The following is a 26,573-nucleotide window of genomic DNA, read 5'->3' as shown; positions in this document are numbered from 1 at the left end:
TGTACACCAGCGGAACCCATCCAACTTGAAGGAGCTGGAGCAGTTTTGCCTTGAAGAATGGGCAAAAATCATAGTGGCTAGATGTGCCAAGCTTATAGCGACATACCATAAGAGAGTTGCAGCTGTAATTGCTGCAAATGGTGGCTCTAGAAAACATTGACTTTGGGGGGCGGGGGGGGGTGAATAGTTATGCACGCTCAAGTTTTCAGTTTTTTTTCTTATTTATTTATTGTTTCACAAAAAAATATATTTTGCATCTTCAAAGTGGTAGGCATGTTGTGTAAATCAAATGATACAACCCCCCCAAAAATTCATTTTAATTCCAGGTTGTGAGGCAACAAAATAGGAAAAATGCCAAGGGGGGTGAATACTTTCTTAAGCAATTGTATATACACTACCGGTCAAAAGTTTTAGAACACCTACTCATTCAAGGGTTTTTCTTTATTTTTACTATTTTCTACATTGTAGAATAAAAATGAACACATCAAAACTATGAAATCACACATATAGTATGGAATCATGTGGTAACCAAAAAAGTGTTAAACAAATCAAAATATATTTTATATTTGAGATTCTTCAAATAGCCACCCTTTGCATTCCAGGTGACTATCTCATGAAGCTAGTTGAGAGAATGCCAATAGTGTGTAAAGCTGGCATCAAGGCAAATGGTGGCTATTTGCATAATCTTAACTATAAAATATATTTTGATTTGTTTAACACTTTTTGGGTTACTACATGATTCCATATGTGTTATTTCATAGTTTTTGATGTCTTCACTATTATTCTACAATGTAAAAAACCCTTGAATGAGTAGTTGTTCTAAAACCTTTGACCGGTAGTGTATAAATTCCAGTTGTACTTTATCAAATGCCTTTTTCAAAGTCAGCTATGAATACTAAGCCTGGTTTCCCAAATATTTAATTATATTGTTTTCAGTATGTGTCTTATATTATCTCTAATATATCATCCATGTAAAAAACTTGTCTGATTAGGAGCAATAATGTCCGACAATACCTTATGCACAACACTGTAAGGGGCTTCCAATTTTTATAGGAGTGGTTAAAGCATGCTAATAACATTCCTCTGAGTACATAAAAAAAAAAAAAACTTTTATATACCTCAACTAGTATGCCATCTAGCCCTGGAGTTTTCCCTGACTTATTCCTCCTCTGTAATTTGGCCATCAAATGAGTCTTTCTTGACTGCTCTTAATTTTACATTATTAATAGAAAAAAATCCTTGCAATTAACATTGGTTAGTGGAGATGGAGGAGATTGAAACGAAAACATATGCTTAAAGTACTTTTCTTCCTCTTTCAAAATATTGTTTGGTGAATCATGGGTGACTCCGTCATTTATAATACGTTTCAGTAAATTATTTTTTGTAACATTTCTATGTTGAAGATTAAAAATAATTTAGTGCATTTTCCCCCATATTCCATTCAGTTCGCTTTATTAGTATAATATATTACACTTGATCTTTCTTGAATAAGTTCCTCCAGTAATTTAATTCTTTTTATTTGTACTTATTCTGTGCCTGTCTGGTACAGTTTTTAATGCTATCTATCTGTACTGTTAGTCCATCTATTTCCTTTGTTAATATGAACTCTCTTGACCTAAATTGCTTTTGTTTTAAAGATGAGTATTGAATCGCATGGCCTCTAAAGGCACATTTAAAAGTGTCCCATATAGTAAGGCGATCTGCTGTACCTATGTTATGTCGGAAAACGTCCGTTATAAATTATTCTGTCTTGGTTAAAAATAGGTTGTCATCCAATAGGCTTTGATGAAATGTCCAATATCCTCGCCCATGTGGAAATTCTGTAAGAGTAATGTATATGCCAATTATTTGATGGTCCGACTTTTGGTGCCAGCAAGAATGACATAAGAAAGTAGTCAGGACAACTAGCTTGATTGAGCCTCTGCCTTGTATATCTCACTAGGTCAGGATATTTATGCCACCATATATCCACTAGTTCCAATATATCCATGATATTCGTAATTTCTTTACGTGCATGAGCGTGATAGTTTGAAGTGTGATTTCCTTTACAGTCCATTGAGGTATTTAAAACCGTACTATAATCTCCTACCATAATAATAAAGTCTTGTATCGCTTGTAGGCTTGATAAATTATTATATATATTTTCAAAGAAACGTGGCTCATCATTATTTGGACCGTATAGATTAATGAGCCAAATCTGTTAATGCAATAAAAAAATGTTTTTTTAACCATCTACCTTGCGGATCTGTTTGGACAGTTTGCACATTCGGATCAAAATTATTGTTAATTAATATCATCACCCCTTTTGAGTTTCTTTACCCATGGGAGAAGTATATTTCTCCCTCCCTTTCCTTTTTCCATACAACTTCATCTAAAATGGAATGAGTTTCTTGTAAACAATAGATATTATATTGCTTCTCTTTTAGCTAGGTAAATAATGATGTTCTTTTCTTATTATCTGCTAAGCCATTATAATTATTACATTAAAGTCATTTAGCAGACGCTCTTATCCAGAGCGACTTACAGTTAGTGAGTGCATACATTATTTATTTCCCCCGTGGGAATCTAACCACAACCCTGGTGTTGCAAACGCCATGCTCTACTAACTGGGCCAATTGTGCACCACCCCGACACAGCCTGGATTCAAACCAGGAGCTCTAGTGGCACAGCTAGCACTGCAATGCCGTGCCTTAGACCACTGCGCCACTCGGGAGACATTATAACTAGTTAAACTTATTTCACCATTTGCCATAATGAGTTACTAGTTTTAATTCCATTTACCATAATATATGTTTGTAAACTTACCATTAAAAAGTTCCATGATGATTGAGTGTCTATAGCTGTACCATGATATTTGCATTGCTAATGAGTAAACCTCCAATTGTTCTCCACTATTCCACCCGCTAAAACCTCCCCCCATCCCAAGTTGGGTTGTCGTCCCCATGACAGGCAGACCACCCTTGTCCACCTGGATCCTAGGGACTTCGAGAGATTGGGCAGTAATGAGAATTTGGCAGTACGTCCAACCGGCATCACAACCGCAGACCACATGTAACCACGCCAGCCCAGGACCTCCACATCCGATTTCTTCACCTGTGGGATCATCTGAGACCAGCCACCCGGAGGAGTATTTCTGTCTGTAATAAAGCCCTTTAATGGGGAAAAACTCATTCTGATTGGCTGAGCCTGGCTCCCCAGTGGGTGGGCCTGGCTCCCAAGTGGGTGGGCCTATGCCCTCCCTGGCCCACCCATTGATTAGGGCCTAATGAATTTATTTCAATTGACTGATTTCCTTACATGAACTGTAACTCAGTAAAATCGTTGAAGTTGTTTAATTTTGTTCAGTATATATACAGGGTCAGTTCCAGGGTCAGTGCCAATACCACCATATTTACAATGTGCAGGGATACTGGAGAGGTAGGGTTAGATACAGTAGATAAGTAAAATATTTGTATTTGTCAAATGGCAGCCAAGCATCGATAATCATGTCACCAGAATAAGACTCTCAATATTTATTTGAAAGGAGCATCAATCTCATCACCTTGCACATTAACCATCCTGTGATGTTCATCATCATTTACTTAATTTGTAGCCTAATAAATTGCATGGACCACACAACATATCATCGCGTAACTCCAAGTTTACTTCGATATGATGGATGTTCTATCAACATTGCGCATAAAGGAGTTTCCACTGCCATTTCTCGCACAATTAATTTTAACAACACAAAAAGATCCCACCATGTCAAACGAACAAAATGTCTGTAACATTTATAAAATTGTACAGGCATTTCTTGTTTCCATCAGCCCAGTCGTGACTTTTTTCATGTGTCAGGTAATTCATCCGCATGAAATGGTTGAATGGAAACTCGGTTAGTGTTGCGTAAATGAACCTATGAGCCCCAGCCCCAAATTAATGGAAGATGTAAGCATCAAACAGGGATTGGTTGTTGATTGATGTAAATGGCTATAAATTATACAAAATTAATTGTGTGTGATGGTATTGACGTTAATTATCTTTTAAACTTCCATTGGTTAATCTATTGCTCAGTTATCACTTGGCTCATTTAAATACCTACAGTGGGGGAAAAAAGTATTTAGTCAGCCACCAATTGTGCAAGTTCTCCCACTTAAAAAGATGAGAGACGCCTGTAATTTTCATCATAGGTACACGTCAACTATGACAGACAAACTGAGAAAAAAAATCCAGAAAATCACATTGTAGGATTTTTTATGAATTTATTTGCAAATTATGGTGGAAAATAAGTATTTGGTCACCTACAAACAAGCAAGATTTCTGGCTCTCACAGACCTGTAACTTCTTCTTTAAGAGGCTCCTCTGTCCTCCACTCATTACCTGTATTAATGGCACCTGTTTGAACTTGTTATCAGTATAAAAGACACCTGTCCACAACCTCAAACAGTCACAATCCAAACTCCACTATGGCCAAGACCAAAGATCAGTCAAAGGACACCAGAAACAAAATTGTAGACCTGCACCAGGCTGGGAAGACTGAATCTGCAATAGGTAAGCAGCTTGGTTTGAAGAAATCAACTGTGGGAGCAATTATTAGGAAATGGAAGACATACAAGACCACTGATAATCTCCCTCGATCTGGGGCTCCACGCAAGATCTCACCCCATGGGGTCAAAATGATCACAAGAACGGTGAGCAAAAATCCCAGAACCACACGGGGGGACCTAGTGAATGACCTGCAGAGAGCTGGGACCAAAGTAACAAAGCGTACCATCAGTAACACACTATGCCGCCAGGGACTCAAATTCTGCAGTGCAAGACATGTCCCCCTGCTTAAGCCAGTACATGTCCAGGCCCGTCTGAAGTTTGCTAGAGTGCATTTGGATGATCCAGAAGAGGATTAGGAGAATGTCATATGGTCAGATGAAACCAAAATATAACTTTTTGGTAAAAACTCAACTCGTCATGTTTGGAGGACAAAGAATGCTGAGTTGCATCCAAAGAACACCATACCTACTGTGAAGCATGGGGGTGGAAACATCATGCTCTGGGGCTGTTTTTCTGCAAAGGGACCAGGACGACTGATCCGTGTAAAGGAAAGAATGAATGGGGCCATGTATCGTGAGATTTTGAGTGAAAACCTCCTTCCATCAGCAAGGGCATTGAAGGTGAAACATGGCTGGGTCTTTCAGCATGACAATGATCCCAAACACACCGCCCGGGCAACAAAGGAGTGGCTTCGTAAGAAGCATTTCAAGGTCCTGGAGTGGCCTAGCCAGTCTCCAGAGCTCAACCCCATAGAAAATCTTTGGAGGGAGTTGAAAGTCTGTGTTGCCCAGCGACAGCCCCAAAACATCACTGCTCTAGAGGAGATCTGCATGGAGGAATGGGCCAAAATACCAGCAACAGTGTGTGAAAACCTTGTGAAGACTTACAGAAAACGTTTGACCTGTGTCATTGCCAACAACGGGTATATAACAAAGTATTGAGAAACTTTTGTTATTGACCAAATACTTATTTTCCATCATAATTTGCTAATAAATTCATTAAAAATCCTACAATGTGATTTTCTGGATTTTTTTTTCTCATTTTGTCTGTCATAGTTGACGTGTACCTATGATGAAAATTACAGGCCTCTCTCATCTTTTTAAGTGGGAGAACTTGCACAATTGGTGGCTGACTAAATACTTTTTTTCCCCACTGTACGTAGTTGTCCCTTTAAAATTCCTAAGGACAACATCCCCATAGTGTTCACATTTCTCTCTTGTAAATGTTGTAGCTACATAAAAAGATTAAACCATTTATTTGGGAAATATCCAGTCCTTGCTCTTTTCCTCATTACCATGCTGAAGATTTATTTTATTTATTTGTATGTGTTAAACACATTTAAAACATGTTTAGTATATTTACAACATTTAGTATGTTTACTTTTTGTCTGTGAAGTAAATTCATTTAAAGTTATGTGATTTTGTTTATGTAAATACATTTCTATGTTGTTTAACACACAGTAACCAAAAACCTGATCTAATTTGCAGATTCACACTGAGTTTGCAGCAAACAGAATGTTCATCACAAGTTTCGAAGAATTCTTTGCCAGAAATTCACAAGTTGCCACAAATTTACCGCAACAGTTTGCCACAAAACAAATTTGCATGTGAAAATATGAGCTTGCCGTAAATGGTGCTTGGTGGTGTTGGTAATAGTAATTAATTCAATGTAATAACCATGTCACTATGTTTTTCTTAGTAAATATGGGTCATATATATGTCATAAAATAAAGACATCCCAAACTGAACCATTGTCTGAAGAAGCAACAATAAGAGAACCAAGCACCAAGTGGCTGCCCCACATCGTACTCACCTGAGCGGGCTGTTTTTATATTGACCGACTGGAAGCCTCCGTTGAGGGCTGATGAGTCAATGATATCCGAGTCAAAGTCCCGGTGGGTTTTCCGGTAGACAACGAGTGCCACGATGACAGAGATTACCAGACACATGATGACGGCAATGACAATGCCCACGTAGAGTGCCACGTGGTCTGTGCTGGGGGCCGCTGTGACAGGGAGGACACAGAGAGGGACACAGTGAGAACCTGGGGAGCACAGCACCCTGATTCACACTATAAGGCTGCCCAAACCGTACTGTGCTGGCTCGGATATGATGTTTTCATGTTGTCCTTTCCAGCAACTATGATGGATGCGTATCCAGGCGTAACCAGGCCAGCCCAGTACAGCTCGGTTTGGCTCTGGTCAGCTAGAATTGGCTTAGTAGTGTGACAATTGTATTAGACTTTGGAGTATTTTACTTCGCATAGTAGAGATGTCAGTGTAGGCAAACATGACTGGGCAATTCAGTGCCAGCATTACACACAGGAAGCTAAAATACAACAGGAAAGGATAGGTTCTATTTCAAACAAAAGTTAGAAGAACAGAGTATCAACATATGCTAATTAATGTAGATATACACACACCTATCACACAGGACATGATCCTTTACTTAATGAGCCTATTCATTATTTCACAAGAACCCTAACATCTTTCCACAATTTCACTAAACATTGAATAGGCCTGAAAAGTTCACTAGTGACATTTTCTGTAACACTTCATTTTAAGAGGTCCTTATTACTGTGTAATTACATGTGTAATTGCGCTGTAACAAGTATTGAAGTTAATTGTAATAACTCATAGTTACACTGTAATAACAACATGTAACTAACTGGTGGTAATTGCAGTCTGTAATTACAGAGGTGTAACAACGAATGCTTGTTACCATGCATGTTACAAAAGTTTGCACTAAATTCACCAATTTAGTGTTTTGTTTCTTCTCAGCAGTATCCGATTCATTAACAACTGTCACAAGATTGTAATCTCCATCCGAGAATACAAAACTCTCCACTCAATGTTGTTACTAGCACAAAAAGTGTACCATCTGTGTTAACTTGGTTGAGTTTACAAAAACAGATCAGATATAGGTCAACCTCACTGACTGGGGTCTACCATACAGGTGGCATCACAGGCTATAATATAAAACTGTACTTATAATGTGTACGTTACCCATTATGACAACCTGAACCTTGCCACCTAAGTGAGAGGATAAACCCATACTATCTGCATAGGTACAACTTAATTACAAGGTGTTACACAGGATTTAGCTAGTTAAAATGAAGTGTATTATGATTAAGATTACTTTATTGGTCAAACTAACATTTTACTCAATCCCTCTGAAAGACACACATACTCTGCATACACATACAGGGAAAGGGAAAGGGGGATACCTGGTGCCCAAATAATGGAAACACTTGAGTAAATGAGGGATACAAAGTATTTTGAAAGCAGGTGCTTCCACACAGGTGTGGTTCCTGAGTTAATTAAGCAATTAAAATCCCATCATGCTTAGGGTCATGTATAAAAATGCTGGGCAGGCCACTATTTTGGCCATTATTTTGGCCCCCATGGCTTTGCCCCCATAGGGTGACAATGCCCCTATCCACAGGGCACAAGTGGTCACTGAATGGTTTAATGAGCATGAAAATTATTTAAGCCATATGCCATGGCCGTCTCAGTCCAACAAAACACCAAATTATGGAATTTGTCGTGGAAGAATGGTGTCGCATAGAGTTCCAAACACTTGTAGAATCTATACCAAGGTGCATTCAGTGGCATGTATTCATGGATGCCAAGGGGAGCCAGGCTTCACCAAAAAGTAGGCCAAGAACAAAACATACAAGATAATGTAACTTTCGTCTTTCTGTGTTTCATACATTTCCTTCAATTCGTAAGAGGCTGAATGTACTGCATCTCACCGGAGAAAGCATCTGAGCGAACGAAACAGCGCCCCTCTGTCTCTGTATGTGTAGCTCATCTATCTGATGCTGTCTGGTCAAAAAGAGTATGACATTGTTGCCGCCTATAGCATTGAATGCAAGGGAAGCCAGCGAGCATTTGACCTCTCTTGATAAAAAAATTAATGATAATAATAGCCAATCAATGTTGAGCTAAACTGAGAGAGCTCAGCTGTGAATGGTCCTGGCGCATCAAAAAAATGTGTCAAGGGAAGCCAGTTTGGATTTGGCTTCACACCAATCACATCACATCAGAAGCCAAACGAAATTGAATTGTTGCATCTCGTTGTGTTGTTGTCCTCCGGTGGCTAGCTAGCTAAAATCGTCCCTTTCCTAAATTAGTTTTACTTAATTATCCGTACCGGCCAATGTTTATAACGGCGATTCTGATCCAACCATGAATTCATAAATTGTGCCCCTGGCCTGAGAGGATGGAAGTTCAACATGTAGCTATTATTAGTAGCTAATGTTAACTAGTTGCCCTGGTGCACCGTTGCCCATTAAAGTAAGTTAGGCGCTTTGGATAAAAGCATCTGCTAAATGGCATATTATTATTATTATTACAAGTAGGGAGAATCAACATGTTTTTTCTACTTGCAAGCACCGAGTGTTTGAAGGTAAGTAGTCACATAAAGACTTGGACTGACTGTAACATAGTTCTACATATTACATTTTTTTTTTTTGTCATTTAGCAGACACTCTTATCCAGCGCGACTTACAGATAGTGAGTGCATACATTTTTCATACTGGCCTCCTGTGGGAAACGAACCCACAACCCTGGCATTACAAGCGCCATGCTCTACCAACTGAGCTACATTTTACATTTTTTACATTTTAGTCATTTAGCAGACGCTCTTTTCCAGAGCGACTTACAGTTAGTGAATATATATATATATATTTTTTAAATTTTATACTGGCCCCCCGTGGGAATCGAACCCACAACCCTGGCGTTGCAAACGCCATTCTCTATCAACTGAGCTACATCCCTGCCGGCCATTCCCTCCCCTAGCCTGGACGACGCTGGGCCAATTGTGCGCCGCCCATGAGTCTCCCGGTCGCGGCCGGCTGCGACAGAGCCTGGATTCGAACCAGGATCTCTAGTGGCACAGTTAGCACTGCTTTGCAGTGCCTTAGACCACTGCGCCACTCAGGGGACTTACAATTTTCTCAAGGATTTTAATGCATATGTGACTCGTTTCAGGAAACTAGGCCTATGTCGCGCGTCACTTCTTCACAGGAGCGCCATTTGAACGTAAACTTTTTTAAAAAATCAAAATGCGTTTTTGGGCAGAAATTCCTTCTGGAACATGTGAACTTTCATGTGCCTTAATAACAAACTTGTATGCCATCTGTAAATACGAATACAATTATTAAATTACGAGCCTAGTTGGTTTAGCCACGGAAAAAGACAGGAACCATCCCGCTAGCCATAATTGGCTGAGAAAATGGATGGGCTGGACATGCCGAGAGATGAGTTCGGATTGGTCTGCCATGTAGCCCGCTTCTGTCTATAATATGAGCTGGTCAGTATGTGCAGGTAATCCTTTCTAATGTGGCTTTTTTGAAAGATATCAGGAAGAACTGCATAAGTGTTGCTAATGCTCAACACTTTCTGGAGGACTGAATTTTGAAATCAGTGCAATGCCCGGTGGAAGCAGAGTATTGTAGCTAAGGAGATGGAGAAAATTCTGCCAATTGATTGCAAATAATGAAGGAGGGAGTCGAAAAGAGAACGCACATAAGAAGGCTGTTGGATAAAACACCTGTCTCCGGGTTACATCTTCAAACTAAGGGCAACCATGGCATCCGTGACAGAGAGGGAGACGTGTTCATCCATGTATACGGTAAGAGAGTCTAGTTAGTTACATTTTCAGATATTATAAGTTTCTAATTTAGTCAGAAAGACATTTTCATTGCAAGTTAAAGCTTACTGTTAGCTAGCTAGCTAACGTTAGCTGGCCGGCTTGCTAGGTAACATTACGTGTGTGATCTGTGTAGTAATATTATTCGTATCTGATTATGGTTAATCGTTTAGCAAGCTATTTAGTTATATGTCTAAAAGAAAAAATCCACTATGCAAGTAACCATTTCACTGTAATGTTTACACCTTCTGTATTCTGTACATGTGACAAATAAACGTTGATTTTATTTGATATAGTGTGTGTTTACCAGAGATGGTAATGTGAAGAGCAACATGACCTGCACCAAATTCAAATTAGGATATAACGTTAGGCCAACAAGACAGTGTCCAAGTCCTAAAATTCTCTGGTAGAATGCCCTGCTTTTATTTTGTCACACTCACAACCGTAAGCTATTTTCTGTAATTAGCTCGCCATTAACTGGTAAATAATGATCTTGTTGTGAGTTTATTTTCCTGTAATAACGAATACAAATTAGCTTAAGTTTAGACGTTGTCAGCTACAGTTGAAGTCGGAAGTTTACATGTACCTTAGCCAAATACATTTAAACTCAGTTTTCCACAATTCCTGACATTTAATACTAGTAAAAATTCCCTGTCTTAGGTCAGTTAGGATCACCACTTTATTTTACGAATGTGAAATGTCAGAATAATAGTAGGGAGAATTATTTATTTCAGCTTTTATTTGTTTCATCACATTCCCAGTGGGTCAGAAGTTTACATACACTCAATTCGTATTTGGTAGCATTGCCTTTAAATTGTTTAACATGGGTCAAACATTTCGGGTAGCATTCCACATGCTTCCCACAATAAGTTGGATACATTTTGGCCCATTTCTCCTAACAGAGCTGGTGTAACTGAGTCAGGTTTGTAGGCCTCCTTGCTTGCACATGCTTTTTCAGTTCTGCCCACACATCTTCTATAGGATTGAGGTCAGGGCTTTGTGATGGCCACTCAAATACCTTGACTTTGTTGTCCTTGAGCCATTTTGCCACAACTTTGGAAGTATGCTTGGGGTCGTTGTCCATTTCAAAGACCCATTTGCGACCAAACTTTAAGTTCCTGACTGATGTCTTGAGATGTTGCTTCAATATATCCACATAATTTTCCTTCCTCATGATGCCATCTATTTTGTGAAGTGCACCAGTCTCTCCTGCAGGAAAGCACCCCCACAGGGTACTTCACGGTTGGGATGGTGTTCTTTGGCTTGCAAGCTAACGATGGTCATTATGGCCAAACAGTTCTATTTTTGTTTCATCAGACCAGAGGACATTTCTCCAAAAAGTACGATCTTTGTCCCCATGTGCAGTTGTAAACCGTAGTCTGGCTTTTTTATGGCGGTTTTGGAGCAGTGGCTTCTTCCTTGCTGAGCGGCCTTGCAGGTTATGTAGATATAGGACTCGTTTTGCTGTGGATATAGATACTTTTGTACCTGTTTCCTCCAGCATCTTCACAAGGTCCTTTGCTGTTGTTCTGGGATTGATTTGCACTTTTCGCACCAAAGTACGTTCATCTCTAGGAGACAGAACGCATCTCCTTCCTGAGCGGTATGACGGCTGCGTGGTCCCATGGTGTTTATACTTGCGTACTATTGTTTGTACAGATGAACGTGGTACCTTCAGACATTTGGAAATTGCTCCCAAGGATGAACCAGACTTGTGGAGGTCTACACATTTCTTTCTGAGGTCTGGCTGATTTATTTTGATTTTCCATGATGTCAAGCAAAGAGGCACTGAGTTTGAAGGTATGCCTGGAAATACATCCACAGGTACACCTCCAATTGACTCAAATGATGTCAATTAGCCTATCAGAAACTTCTAAAGCCATGACATCATTTTCTGGAATTTTCCAAGTTGTTTAAAGGCACAGTGAACTTAGTGTATGTAAACTTCTGACCCACTGGAATTGTGATACAGTGAATTATAAGTGAAATAATCTGTCTGTAAACAATTGTTGGAAAATGTACTTGTGTCATGCACAAAGTAGATTGCCAAAACTATAGTTTGTTAACAAGAAATGTGTGGAGTTGTTGAAAAACGAGTTTTAATGACTCCAACCTAAGTGTATGTAAACTTCTGACTTCAACTGTATATGATATGGTCATTACCTGAACTGGCTAACTAGCTCAAAGCTCATCACTAAGCTAAGGATCCTGGGACTAAATACCTCCCTCTGCAACTGGATCCTGGACTTCCTGACGGGCTGCCCCCAGGTGGTAAGGGTAGGTAACAACACATCTTCCACACTGATCCTCAACACAGGGGCCCCTCAGGGGTGCGTGCTCAGTCCCCTCCTGTACTCCCTGTTCACCCATGACTGCATGGCCAGGCACGACTCCAACACCATCATTAAGTTTGCCGACGACACAACAGTGGTAGGCCTGATCACCAACAACGATGAGACAGCCTATAGGGAGGAGGTCAGAGACCTGGCCGTGTGGTGCCAGGATAACAACCTCTCCCTCAACGTGACCAAGACAAAGGAGATGATTGTGGACTACAGGAAAAAAAAGAGGACTGAGCATGCCCCCATTCTCATCGACGGGGCTGTAGTGGAACAGGTTGAGAGCTTCAAGTTCTTTGGTGTCCACATCACCAACGAACTATCATGGTCCAAACACACCAAGACAGTCGTGAAGAGGGCACGACAAAGCCTATTCCCCCTCAGGAGACTGAAAAGATTTGGCATGGGTCCTCAGATCCTCAAAAAATTATTCAGCTGCACCATCGAGAGCATCCTGACTGGTTGCAACACCGCCTGGTATGGCAACTGCTTGGCCTCCGACCGCAAGGCACTACAGAGGGTAGTGCATACGGCCCAGTACATCACTGGGGCCAAGCTTCCTGCCATCCAGGACATCTATACCAGGCGGTGTCAGAGGAAGGCCCTCAAAATTGTCAAAGACTCCAGCCACCCTAGTCATAGACTGTTCTCTCTGCTACCGCACAGCAAGCGGTACCGGAGTGCCAAGTCTAGGTCCAAAAGACTTCTCAACAGCTTCTACCCCCAAGCCATAAGACTCCTGAACTGCTAATCATGGCTACCCAGACTATTTGCACTGCCCACCACTCCCACCCCCCACCCCATCTTTTTATGCTGCTGCTACTCTCTTAATTATTTATGCATAGTCACTTTAACTCTACCCACATATACATATTACTTCAACTACCTCAACTAGCCGGTGCCCCCGCACATTGACTCTGCACCGATACCCCCCTGTATATATAGCCTCCCAACTATTATTTTATTTTACTTCTGCTCTTTTTTTCTCAACACTTTTTTGTTGTTGTTTTATTTTTATTTTTTTATTAAAAACAAATGCACTGTTGGTTAAGGGCTGTAAGTAAGCATTTCACTGTAATGTCTGCACCTGTTGTATTTGGCGCATGTGGCCAATAAAATAATAAAATTTTATTTGATTTTATTTGATTAGCTAACTTAACATTAGCTAGCTAGCTAACAAGCTAGAAACGAACCAAAACATTGTTTAGAAAGTTGCTTTTAGTTGCCTGGTTTGCTAGATTGACATACAGTGGGGAAAATAGTATTTAGTCAGCCTCCAATTGTGCAAGTTCTCCCACTTAAAAAGATGAGAGAGGCCTGTAATTTTCATCATAGGTACACGTCAACTATGACAGACAAATTGAAGAAAAAAAATCCAGAAAATCACATTGTAGGATTTTTTATGAATTTATTTGCAAATTATGGTGGAAAAAAGGTATTTGGTCACCTACAAACAAGCAATATTTCTGGCTCTCACAGACCTGTAACTTCTTCTTTAAGAGGCTCCTCTGTCCTCCACTCGTTACCTGTATTAATGGCACCTGTTTGAACTTGTTATCAGTATAAAAGACACACAACCTCAAACAGTCACACTCCAAACTCCACTATGGCCAAGACCAAAGAGCTGTCAAAGGACACAAGAAACAAAATTGTAGACCTGCACCAGGCTGGGAAGACTGAATCTGCAATAGGTAAGCAGCTTGGTTTGAAGAAATCAACTGTGGGAGCAATTATTAGGAAATGGAAGACATACAAGACCACTGATAATCTCCCTTGATCTGGGGCTCCACGCAAGATCTCACCCCGTGGGGTCAAAATGATCACAAGAACGGTGAGCAAAAATCCCAGAACCACACGGGGGGACCTAGTGAATGACCTGCAGAGAGCTGGGACCAAAGTAACAAAGCCTACCATCAGTAACACACTACGCCGCCAGGGACTCAAATCCTGCAGTGCGAGACGTGTCCCCCTGCTTAAGCCAGTACATGTCCAAGCCCGTCTGAAGTTTGCTAGAGTGCATTTGAATGATCCAGAAGAGGATTGGGAGAATGTCATATGGTCAGATGAAACCAAAATATAACTTTTTGGTAAAAACTCAACTCGTCGTGTTTGGAGGACAAAGAATGCTGAGTTGCATCCAAAGAACACCATCCCTACCGTGAAGCATGGGGGTGGAAACATCATGCTTTGGGGCTGTTTTTCTGCAAAGGGACCAGGACGACTGATCCGTGTAAAGGAAAGAATGAATGGGGCCATGTATCGTGAGATTTTGAGTGAAAACCTCCTTCCATCAGCAAGGGCATTGAAGATGAAACGTGGCTGGGTCTTTCAGCATGACAATGATCCCAAACACACCGCCCGGGCAACGAAGGAGTGGCTTCGTAAGAAGCATTTTAAGGTCCTGGAGTGGCCTAGCCAGTCTCCAGATCTCAACCCCATAGAAAATCTTTGGAGGGAGTTGAAAGTCCGTGTTGCTTAGCGACAGCCCCAAAACATCACTGCTCTAGAGGAGATCTGCATGGAGGAATGGGCCAAAATACCAGCAACAGTGTGTGAAAACCTTGTGAAGACTTACAGAAAACGTTTGACCTGTGTCATTGCCAACAAAGGGTAAATAACAAAGTATTGAGAAACTTTTGTTATTGACCAAATACTTATTTTCCACCATAATTTGCAAATAAATTCATTCAAAATCCTACAATGTGATTTTCTGGATTTTTTTTTCTCATTTTGTCTGTCATAGTTGACGTGTACCTATGATGTAAATGACAGGCCTCTCTCATCTTTTTAAGTGGGAGAACTTGCACAATTGGTGGCTGACTAAATACTTTTTTTCCCCACTGTAGCTTTGTGGCAATACAACAGAGATGCTTTAGGACTGGCAGGAAAGTGATATGAGACAGGGTAACTCCTTGTTAAACTTTTATAAAACATAACTTTAGTCATTTGATTTGTGTTCTAATATTTAGCTTTGTTACTCTCCCAAACCCAAAACAAAGACTCTTTTAAGAGCCAACGCCCACCTTCCCACTCCCACCCCACCCCATAATCATACTCTCGTTTACAGGATTGTATATATGTACAGTATACCAAACATTAAGAACACATTCCTAATATTGAGTTGCTGGGTTTTTCACGCTCAACAGTTTCCTGTATGCATCAAGAATGGTCCACTACCCAAAGGACATTCAGCCAACTTGACAAAACTGTGAGAAGCATTGGAGTCAACATGGGCCACCATCCCTGTGGAACGCTTTCGACACCTTGTTGAATCCATGCCCAGACGAATTGAGGCTGTTCTGAGGGCAAAAGGGGGTACAACTCAATATTAGGAAGGTGTTCCTAATGCTTTGTACACTCAGTGTATATACATAGTACAGTGCCTTCAGAAAGTATTCAGTCCCCTTGACTTATTCCACATTTTGTTGGGTTACAGCCTGAATTCAAAATGGATTACATGTATTTGTTGCTCATCCATCTACACACAATAACCCATAATGATAGTGAAAACATGTTTTTTGACATTTTTACTCATTTATTGAAAAATGAAATACAGATATATTGAAGTGTGGTACTCAGTGATGTGTTGTGTTGGATTTGCCCCAAACATAACACTTTGTTTTCAGGACATAAAGTTGTTTTCTTTGCCACATTTCTTGCAGTTTTACTTTAGTACCTTTTTGCAAACAGGATGCATGTTTTGGAATAAAACAGTTTTCCATCTTTTCACTCTGTCATTTAGGCTATTATTGTGGAGTAACTACAATGGTGTTGCTCCATCCCCAGTTTTCTCCTATCACAGCCATTAAACTCTAACTGTTTTAACATTTTACTGCAGTGGGCTAAATCAGGGTCACAGAGTGTTTCTTGGTAGTCTTAAATAAATCTACTTTGAAATAAAAGTATACACATCACACACATGGTTATGGGATTTAAAAAAGAACACACCTGTACCATTTTAGATATAGGGCTCTATTTTAACAAACCTAACGCAATGGTAAATCTAAGCGCAGGCGGTAGCACTATAGGTTCAGGGGTGTGTCAGAAATATCTTTGCTATTTTCACTATCGGCGCACTTGCTGACGTTGGTGCGAAAGGGCTGTGTTTTGATTAATTAATACGTTGTGGGTGTGTCGAGGCTTGGCCCCTCACTTGCCGATCAGAACATGCTCCATGGCTAAATATGTGGTTGCTTCAAGATATGTATTTACAGTTTTTCATGTATTGTCTTGGAATCAACTCCAATTCCAATGTTAGTCCGTTATAGTTTGATAAATGGCTTACAGAAACAAAATAACAAAATGTAGACCCATCTTTGCTGAATACGTTAACTTGAACCCATTTGCAGTCCACATTGTTCTAAGTAATTGCATGGCTTCAATGTGAAAATATATACATAAAATTCGCACTGATATAGGGGCTAGGCCTACTGTAAATTGCATTATGGCTGAGCATGGACATGCCAAACGTTGTCAATAAGATTAAATTCATTATTGATAAGGCCTAAAAAGAGAATGAATAAGTCTAATCAAAACGAAACAACTTGTTTTAAATAGGCTATGTCACACTTACAGGCACCATAATTTCTCCCAGTGGGTATATAATATTAAAACATGCAGACTATGGAGGGTTTTTACACTCATCCAAACTTTTCACAGTAGTATAAATGGAAAGGGAGAATGTACACTCACCATTATACTGCTCCCAAACAGGCCTATGTTTTATGAACCATCTTACAGATCAAATCGCATTCACACATCTCTAGAAGTTGCATTGCAAGTGCGCCACGGACGTTGTCACCATAATACCAGGAAGGTGAATCATTCCAAAAAGTTTGGTTGTAATAAAATGTTACGAAAAACAAGTTATCCGTTTTTTTTTTTTAAACAACATCAACAAATACATGTAAAATGTAATGATATCATAAAATCGCCAGGATAAAAAAGACATGCATTGCTGTTGAACCAGCCTTCTTTATAGTAGGCCTAAGGGAGGGTTTTGAACATATCAAATGGAAAACAAGCAATTTTTACAGGTTACATATAACTTCTATATACGAGGTTCACCAGTATTCACCAAGGTTCTCATCTCTCGTTTCATGTGGGAATGGACACGTAGCCTACATCATGGAGGGCGTTTTACGCACGTCCAAAACAGGACCTGCATGGCTAAAATAATGTGGGCCTGCCTACAATGCATTGATAAAAAGGGGATGTCAGCTTACTGTTTTACTCCTCTCAAACTTGATATTTTAATAACGCTTTGGTGATAAAGAGTTATTTCCAAGCGGTCTCAGGAGCCAAACCCTTTATCGACAGTCTTGACTACTTCGCGATTGCATTGGGCAAACAAAAAAAAACCTTCATTGATAGGAGGGGAGGCTACGCTTGGTTTTTAATCATAAAACGAAATGGGAAAAAACATGAGTTTCTAAATACAAAGTACGTATACAGGCAATAAAAGCAATTTGGGCTACTGTTGTTCCATGCGCATATGGGCAGTGTGCATCACGGCTGGATAGGTTGCATTTCCGCTGTGAAAATTCATGCCATAACCAACTAGTTACCGCCAAAACCAGCTTTTGGTTGGTCTTAAATATCCCTATAAGCGCTGCCTGAAATTAGCACTTTGGATCATGTTTTTAAGGACATGCATAAAATATTTCCACCCTCCCATCTGAGCACAAGCGTGCTGATGTTAGACAGCTAAATTGCCAAACCTGACATTAGGGCTGGAAAATGCCAGCGTGGCAGTTTTTACAAGATGAAATTGCTAACTAACGTGAGTTTGACACTAGCGCCACCTTAACGTCACTCCGGTTCACAGTGACCGGGGCGTGTGCAGAAAGTAGCACATCACTTTTTCCAACTGATTTGTCGATAACGGCTGCTAAATTCAAGTTATCAATGTTGTTGAGAAAAGTAGAAAAACTATTGTAGTTCTCAATGGCTAACATTATATCTTTCAAAAACAACGCGGTGTAAAGGACTGTCAACATACTGTATAAAAGACACCTGTCCACAGAAGCAATCAATCAATCAGATTCCAAACTCTCCACCATGGCCAAGACCAAAGAGCTCTCCAAGGATGTCAGGTACAAGATTGTAGACCTACACAAGACTGGAATGGGCTACAAGACCATCGCCAAGCAGTTTGGTGAGAAGGTGACAACAGTTGGTGCGATTATTCGCAAATGGAAGAAACACAAAATAACTGTCAATCTCCCTCGGCCTGGGGCTCCATGCAAGATCTCACCTCGTGTCTCTCACTGTTCAAATAAACCTACCATTAAAATTATAGACAGATCACTTCTTGTCAGTGGGCAAACGTACAAAATCAGCAGGGGATCAAATACTTTTTTCCCTCACTGTACCTCTTTCGCTACACTTGCTGCGTCTGATCTACAAATCACCATTAGCTGCTAAGCAATAAGCTAGACCCATCCATGTGGTTTGCAACTCAGTGAACCTTCACAGCATACGTTCAATTTGATGCCTACGAAGAAACAGATGTCGACCACAGGAGGTTGGTGGCACCTTAATTGGGGAGGGCGGGCTTGTGGTAATGACTGGAGCTGGATAGGTGATGTGGTATCAAACACATGGTTTCTAGGTGTTTGATGCCATTCCCTTAGTGCCGTTCCAGACATTATTATGAGCTGTCCTCCCCTCAGCAGCCTCCATTGATGTTGCGCATATCAAATTACCCAGTAGCAATTTAGAAAATAAATAAATAGTTAAAACATTTTATTTCTTCACAAAAAAAAAATGATTCTGGCAGGTTTAAATTGGCCACATCTTGAAAAAGAAGACAGGGACACACGTTTTGTTAACCATGACCAGAAAATATTTTTATTTTGATGTGTAAGTGCCTGCCATCTCAGTCACTGTCTCATTGCTAACAGTGAAGTTAGTATTGTGATGTGGAACAATGGGCTGGGAAAAGAATGTTCGGAAGGCAAGCTGGTGCCACGGTGCTCAATAGAACTAATAGGAGGTGGCAGGGTGAAAAATGCCCTAAAATAAGGCCTGTTTTTCTGTGATTACTTCAAAACTACAGCAAGCAGCTGGGATATATGTTAATATTCTGAAACTGGAAAACATTTTCATCAGAACAAAAGCGTTGTTATATCCAGCCTAACACCGCAGTGAAATGTGTTGTTTTACAGGGGCAGCCATAGTAGTATGGCACCCCTGGAGCAAATTAGGATTAAGTGCCTTGCTCAAGGGAAAACACTGAGTGAGAAACTCAAAAGGACACAAATTAATCAAATAAATGAGAGAGGGAGGGAGAGAGTGTGGGGATGAAAAAGAGGAAATAAAAACAGAAAAAAATACACCAACTCACATGAAAATCCCAAATCACTGTTGGCTTTAGGCTCAGTAGACAGCTGATATAATGAACCTTGAGTGGGAGAGAAGGGGAGGGAGGACACAATGAAATCAACGTCAAACAAAAAATGGAACAAAACAAAATAGCAAATAATAATAAGAAAATCTAAATAGGCGCCTATCACTGAACATATTATTTTATGAAGTTAGGTTAGGCCTTCTTTCAAAACCTAGCTTAATACAAACATGAATGGCACTGTGATACAAACCTGACACTGCAGTGGCAGCGGTAGCACAGTCAGTGCTCTGCTTTGTACAGGCACACACAGTACAACAGGATCTTTGACTTTAATGGAAGTGTGATGTACAATTGATAGAGTACAGCATGGCCATTTAGAAAGCTCCTGTGGCCCCTGCTGCACAGACACCCTTAATGGGACATTACACTTTCAAATCAAAGTTTTTCCAATGTTTTCAGACCTCTAAAGTAGTCTAATGTCAAGATGAAACTACGTCCCATGACATTGGTCATGCATCTATATGTATCCAGCTATAAGCCGCCAGGCTCCACCCCAAATATATGGAAAAGACACGCACCGGATAAAACCAGGAAAACCAGGAAAGTAGACAGTGTTTATCGTTTCCATTCATTTGAGTTTGAGGTGTAAAGCTGGATCTACACAATCAATGTCACAATACATGGTTTCATCTTAACATTACTTTGTCATTGATGAGTGAAGTGTCCCTCTAAGATTAGAACGTCATCAGCTCAGGACAGAGTCCAAGTGGAGAAGAGTGATATTATTCACACAGACCTTATGGACACATTGTACATTGACTGTAAAATAGGTTATATAGATCACATGCACAGATCACCATACAATCACACTGTAGACAGACACTGATGATATCATTGAAACTTGATGAGGAAGACAGGCATGAGGAATGGATGTCCAAAACCAGTGGAGGCTGCTGAGGGGAGGACGGCTCATAATAATGGCCAGAACAGAGCATATGGAATGGCATCAAACACATGGATACCATGTTTGATGTATTTGATAGCATTCCACTAATTCCGCTCCAGCCATTACCACGAGCCCATCCTCCCCAATTAAGGTGCCACCAAACTCCTGTGTCCAAAACACAACATGAGGAGAAGATGAAAGACAGTGTAAGGTGTCCATATTAGGACAACCTCAATCACAGCAGGACTTGAGTGTCATAATATGGACATCGTGACTTTTAAACACAAAGGGAAAAGGAGTTGACAACAACGAGCGAAGGACTGAACTCAGAGTGGGAAAGACACAGGAAATTAGCAATAAGAAATAGAGACCTTATTATGCTGTATTGCACTAGTATTTCTTTAATAGCAACATAGTTTTGGGAGTGCTGAAACAGCCTAGAGTAGCTAGCTAAATCATTAGTGCAAAGCACAACCACTCCTAAAAAGTCAAATCCTGTCACCATACAGAAAGCTGTGTATACTTTGGTAGCCAACTTATCTACCGTACATATATTACATTTATGAAAAGCTGTTAATATACTGTAGAAAGTATAGCTCTTGTATGTTGTCAAAGTGGCTATTGCTAAGGAACCTTACTTCCTTGTATAGATACACTCCCAAAAGACAAACCTTCCCTGAGCAACACAAAATATCTTATTTTCACAGGGCACCATTCCCAAACAACTACTCTAACACTGTGGTTATAGGTATCAGCACCCATCAACATTCTGCACATGAGAAACATGATCCTGCCATGTACTGCTAATGGCCTTTTGACTTTATATTCAAACAAGGAACAACATTTGTTAGCTGGGTACAGTTTCTTTCAAATGTGTTTTATTCAGTCTGTATAATTTGAAACAGCTAATAAATAAATCAAACCCAGACCCATAGGAAAGACAAGTGAAATAGGCACACAGTAAGGGTATTTTTTCTATGCTAATATAGTGCTGGTTGTCTAGTCCACTCAGTCGATGAAAAATGGCATCTGACTGAGAGCAGAGTAACAAAAGCTTCTTAAATCCAACACAGAGAAATGGACGAGAGAGGAAAATACTTGAGGTGAGGTGGACGGAGGTCAAATGGATTTAAACTACTCAGGTTTTGTTATTGTAAAACTTTAGAGGGGAAAGAGGAAGAAAGCAGGAAAGTGCCTGTCAGTACAGTAGCCAGAGAACAGTCGATTATAGAGCACTATCAGAGGCATCAAGCGCTACTCTACTCGACTAGTTTTCAAAATGTTCAAGGCAAAAAACGTCCGATTTTCATAAACTCCTCCCAGCCTTACGTTTTATGTTTAATATCATGGAAATGGAAAAGAGTAATAAAATGAATTTAAAGAATTGTTATTTTAAGAGACAATTATGTTTTTTGAAGGAACGGGAAGGGACATAGCCTATACACAAATTATTCAAAGACTGCAATCAAAGAATCTGATAGCTACTTTTAACATGTTTGCATTAAAATGAGTCTATCAAGATGCTCAGTCTATGAAACCATAAGAGAGGGGTGATATATTTTAGGATCATATCTGAATCATATTTATTGCTTGCAGGATCATGGATTTCTCCTAAATATTGGAGGAAACTGTCATCAGTGCAGACATAGCCAGGGCTCAGCCTCTTAAAAAAGCACAATAATCTATCTGGGAAAGCAATGTTAACTCTATACTGTTATGGGTTTTATATTCAGAGAACTCCCGATCCATCTAGGTGGGTCTTAATGCAGTGGCTGTGGATCTCACAAGCCCAGTGAGGGTATTTAAACTATGGGCAGCAGTGCTGTGCATCCACAAACTATGGCCAGACGGATCTCTTATGGTTCCCGGTGGAATCAATCACAATGATTGTGTAAATGCATAGTAAGACTAATGATCAGGATATGGCTATTGTGCTAGAATTTTCTAAGGCTTCCCTGACAACATGCATGGACTTATAAGATTTCCTTTAAATGTGTCAAATCCATTAGAGGTTCAATGTCTAACAAATGTGGAATTTCATGCTGCTTTTGTCAATGTAGCACAGCAGACAGAGTGACTAGAGCATTTCTAAGAGGAATGGGGAATTCCTTAAGTCTAATTTACACCTTACAATTGTTCGCAACACAAGAACGCAATTAGCTATGCCAAATGGCGATCTTGCGTACATCTGTTAAGCAATACATTCCGAGGGTGCATACATCTACATATTTCTGCTACACAACTACGCGGAATTGCCATTTTGTGTAGTTAATTGTAGGTCTTGCTTTCATACTGAGTAGGGTATAAATTAGGCTTTACACTGATCAGTCTGTGGGTGATTCTATCACTCTGTTACACTTGTTTAGTGGACCTTTGAGAACAGTTAGAGCACACAGTCAAAATGTTACAGTATTATGCCCCATGGTGATGGATCATGTTGCAGAAGAATGCTTAACTGCAATACCTCTGTGTGACTTTCAGAGTTTGTTACAAACCCTGAATACTGAAGTGTACTTGCTTCAACAGATAATATGTTGGTGTCCTGTAAAACCATGAGAGTATACAGTATGTTTTATGTATTTGTTGTTGTTGTTGTTGTTGTTGTTGTTGTTGTTGTTGTTGTTGTTGTTGTTGTAAGTTGCATTTAATACCATGATGTATGGTATTTTATTCTATACTGTTGCTGCATCGTTTTTGACCAGGGCTCCCTTGTGAAAGAGATTCATATCTCAATGGAATTCACCTGGATAAATAAAGAATAAATACATTTTAAAAACAGGTCCAGGGGGATGCAGCAGAGACAAATATAGTTATAAATATTGTAGTGTATAAAACCAAACTCGAGTCTTCAATGAGAGTCTTAAAAACATATTTCTACAAAATAATATCTACAGCATAGCCACAACTGCCTCGTCTAAAGGGAGTGCATCATATGATGCAAAACCCACGATCATAGCAGTTTTTGCTCTGTATTGAAAGGGGTCTATTTGAAAACTTGACTTCTGACATGCACCATTTTGGGGGGTTGTATTAACAGTGTACCAATTAATGAAATACCCCAAAATAATTTTGGAGTATAGTATTCCTTTAACAATAATTGATAGCATTATTACAGTTAATAAGCAGAGATGATGTGGTATCCAGTGTTTTCACTTTGGTTTTCACTTTTGGAGTCAAATGCCTGGTTGGTAAATACAGTAACAAGATAGTTTAACCGCAAGTCAACACATAATTGCCTTCTCTTGGAAAAGAGTCACACTATTATGAATTTTATTGTTATTATTATGACTTTGAGGCCCAATTTTCCATGGGGTTTGAAGATTGCTGTTTGTTTTATTGGGGTCAAACATCACTATAATTCCGAAGGGGTTAAGAGTTATGCTAGCTCGTACGTAGTCTTCATCTGTCATTATCTTTTCTGTAAACTGCATGAAAACAAGGCCTGTAACTCAGGCAATGACATCAGTCGTTTATGGTTTGAAGTTAAGCCCCTACAGTACAGGAATATGGTGTCCATATTAGGACAGCCTCAATCTGAGGCTGTCCTAATATGGACACCTTATGGACACTCAATCTGAGTCTGTCCTAATATGGACACCTCACATTCAAACTTTAATGTTCAATATCTGCATCTTGTGTTAACAATTGTTGAACAATACTGTGCACCGAAGGCCACATTTTAAAGGATAGAACGTTTTACATTCACATGTTAGGCAAACATGCTCACAGATCTTGTAGCCTACTTTGTTTTGTAAGTAAAAATTGTGTATACAGTGTCTGTCATTCATTCTGTCAGTGTATTTGTGATGTTATGTGTGTAGGGGAGTAGAGGAAAGTAGGTGAGAATATACTTCACAGGATAACAGAGCCAGTGAGGAGGAGGAGGAGGAGGAGGAGGAGGAGGAGGAGGAGGAGGAGGAGGAGGAGGAGGAGGAGGAGAATAAGATGGGGGAGGACATGTACTCACTCTGCATACAGAGTCCATCAGTACAGTTTTGGGACTGTAGGACCATACCCTCACAGTCCTTGCCTCCATTTTTGGGTGCAGGGGCAGTGCATTCTCTCCTGCGCCAGTGAGTGCACTCTGTACCACAAATAGACCACTTACTCCACTTAGTCCACAGTCCGTCCACTGTAGAGGGGAGAGAGAGAGATACAAGGTTCACTGGGATACAAGATCCATAAAGTTAATCAGGCTAAGAAAGTCATACTGCACTAAAATAATATAACTAAATAGATTAGAATATAATAAAATACAATACAGAGTTAAATGGAGTAGTATAGCATAGCATAAAACAGAACACAATATACTATTAATATTAATATTAATATGCCATTTAGCAGTCATGTGCGCGTACATTTTTACGTATACTGTAAGATAATATATTGGAATGGAATGAAATAGAACAGGATAAAATAGAACAGAGCAGAAATGTATGTGTCCATACCAGTGCAGAGGGAGGTGCAGGCCAGCTTCTGGATGGCCTGTCCGTCACAGGGGGCTCCTCCGTTGAGAGGGGCCGGGTTGGTACAGCTGCGGGTACGCTTCTGGTAACCACGGCCACAGCGACTGTTACACACCGACCACTCTGTCCACGTCGACCAGCCGCCATTCACTATGGAAACAGAGAACACAGTGAATTAACGTCTACACACACAGACCAAAAGTTAGATTTTTTAAATATGTTGTTGATGCTTGATCAGAGGGTTGTGTTATGTCAGTATATATATATATATTTTTTTTTTATCCATTCGCAGCTAAAAGCTGAACTGCAGTATGATGCTATATTAATGCTACTGTATTCTCTGATGTGTCTCTGCTTCCTCACGGCTGGGTCTGGCTGTGCCAGCAGGACTCTCCTGTTACCTCCACATGTGCATTGTCCATTACACTTCCCTCAAAGGGGGCTGTTCGGTACACGGTAGTTTCCTCCACCCGTTAAACCCAGTTTAGACAAAAGCATGTGGGCTCACTCACACAAACACATGCACACATGCATGGATTCACACACACACGCATGCACACACATACACGCACGCACGCAAACACAAGCACACAAATGCACGCATATAACCACCAGACACAAGGAGCTGTGCTGCTCTGCAAAGTGCTTAACCCTAACCTCTTTAGAGGCTGCAGTAAAAACATATGAACTTTCCTGAGAGTACCCCAAGCACTTAACTTTGTGATTTTACATCCTCACTGGACTTTGGACCAAACTGATGATGCGCTCGGGGCCTCTTGCTTCTCTGGTTGAGTCTGTAATATCTCTTTATGCATATTTGTATTTAATTTGTGCTTCCATGCTAGTGTGTGTTGGTCTACGCCAGGGTTCCCCAACTGGCGGCCCATGGGCCGAATTTGGTCCGCTGATTATTTTATTTGGCCCCCCAAATGTTCTGACACACAAACACACAAATTGTTGGACATAGAAGCCTAAAAACATCAGCAAATCAGCTCCAAGTGATTTTCATTTTGGAAATATGTACCAAAGTATTCCCACGCATAATAGAGAGATACAGTGCCTTCAGAAAGTACTCAGACCATTTTTTTAAAATAGATTTTTATATCCTCAGCATTCTACACACAATACCCCATAATGACAAAGCAAAAACTGATTTGTATTTATTTTTTGCTAATTTATTAAATATAAAAAACAGAAATACCTAATTTACATAAGAATTCCGACCCTTTGCTATGAGACTCGAAATTGAGCTCAGGTGCATCCTGTTTCCATTGATCATCCTTGAGATGTTTC

At 40.1% G+C, this 26,573-nt stretch overlaps 1 protein-coding gene across 1 annotated transcript in view; it reads right to left on the bottom strand.

The window, feature by feature from the left end:
* The window catches only part of LOC121587490 (netrin receptor UNC5C-like), a 326,918-nt gene that overhangs the window by 43,258 nt on the left and 257,087 nt on the right, over positions 1–26,573 (bottom strand). Inside the window, exons 6-8 of the mRNA XM_041904465.2 lie at positions 25,263–25,430; positions 24,782–24,946; positions 6,337–6,528 (exon numbers count right to left, since the gene is read on the bottom strand). Of these exons, the coding sequence (XP_041760399.2) occupies positions 6,337–6,528; positions 24,782–24,946; positions 25,263–25,430 (525 nt within the window). The remainder of the gene's footprint in view (positions 1–6,336; positions 6,529–24,781; positions 24,947–25,262; positions 25,431–26,573) is intronic.

The sequence above is a fragment of the Coregonus clupeaformis genome, chromosome 18 (assembly GCF_020615455.1).
Source record: "Coregonus clupeaformis isolate EN_2021a chromosome 18, ASM2061545v1, whole genome shotgun sequence".
Lineage (NCBI taxonomy): Eukaryota > Metazoa > Chordata > Actinopteri > Salmoniformes > Salmonidae > Coregonus > Coregonus clupeaformis.
Note: the sequence above shows the minus strand (reverse complement) of the source record. Positions and strands in the feature narration are given on the sequence as shown.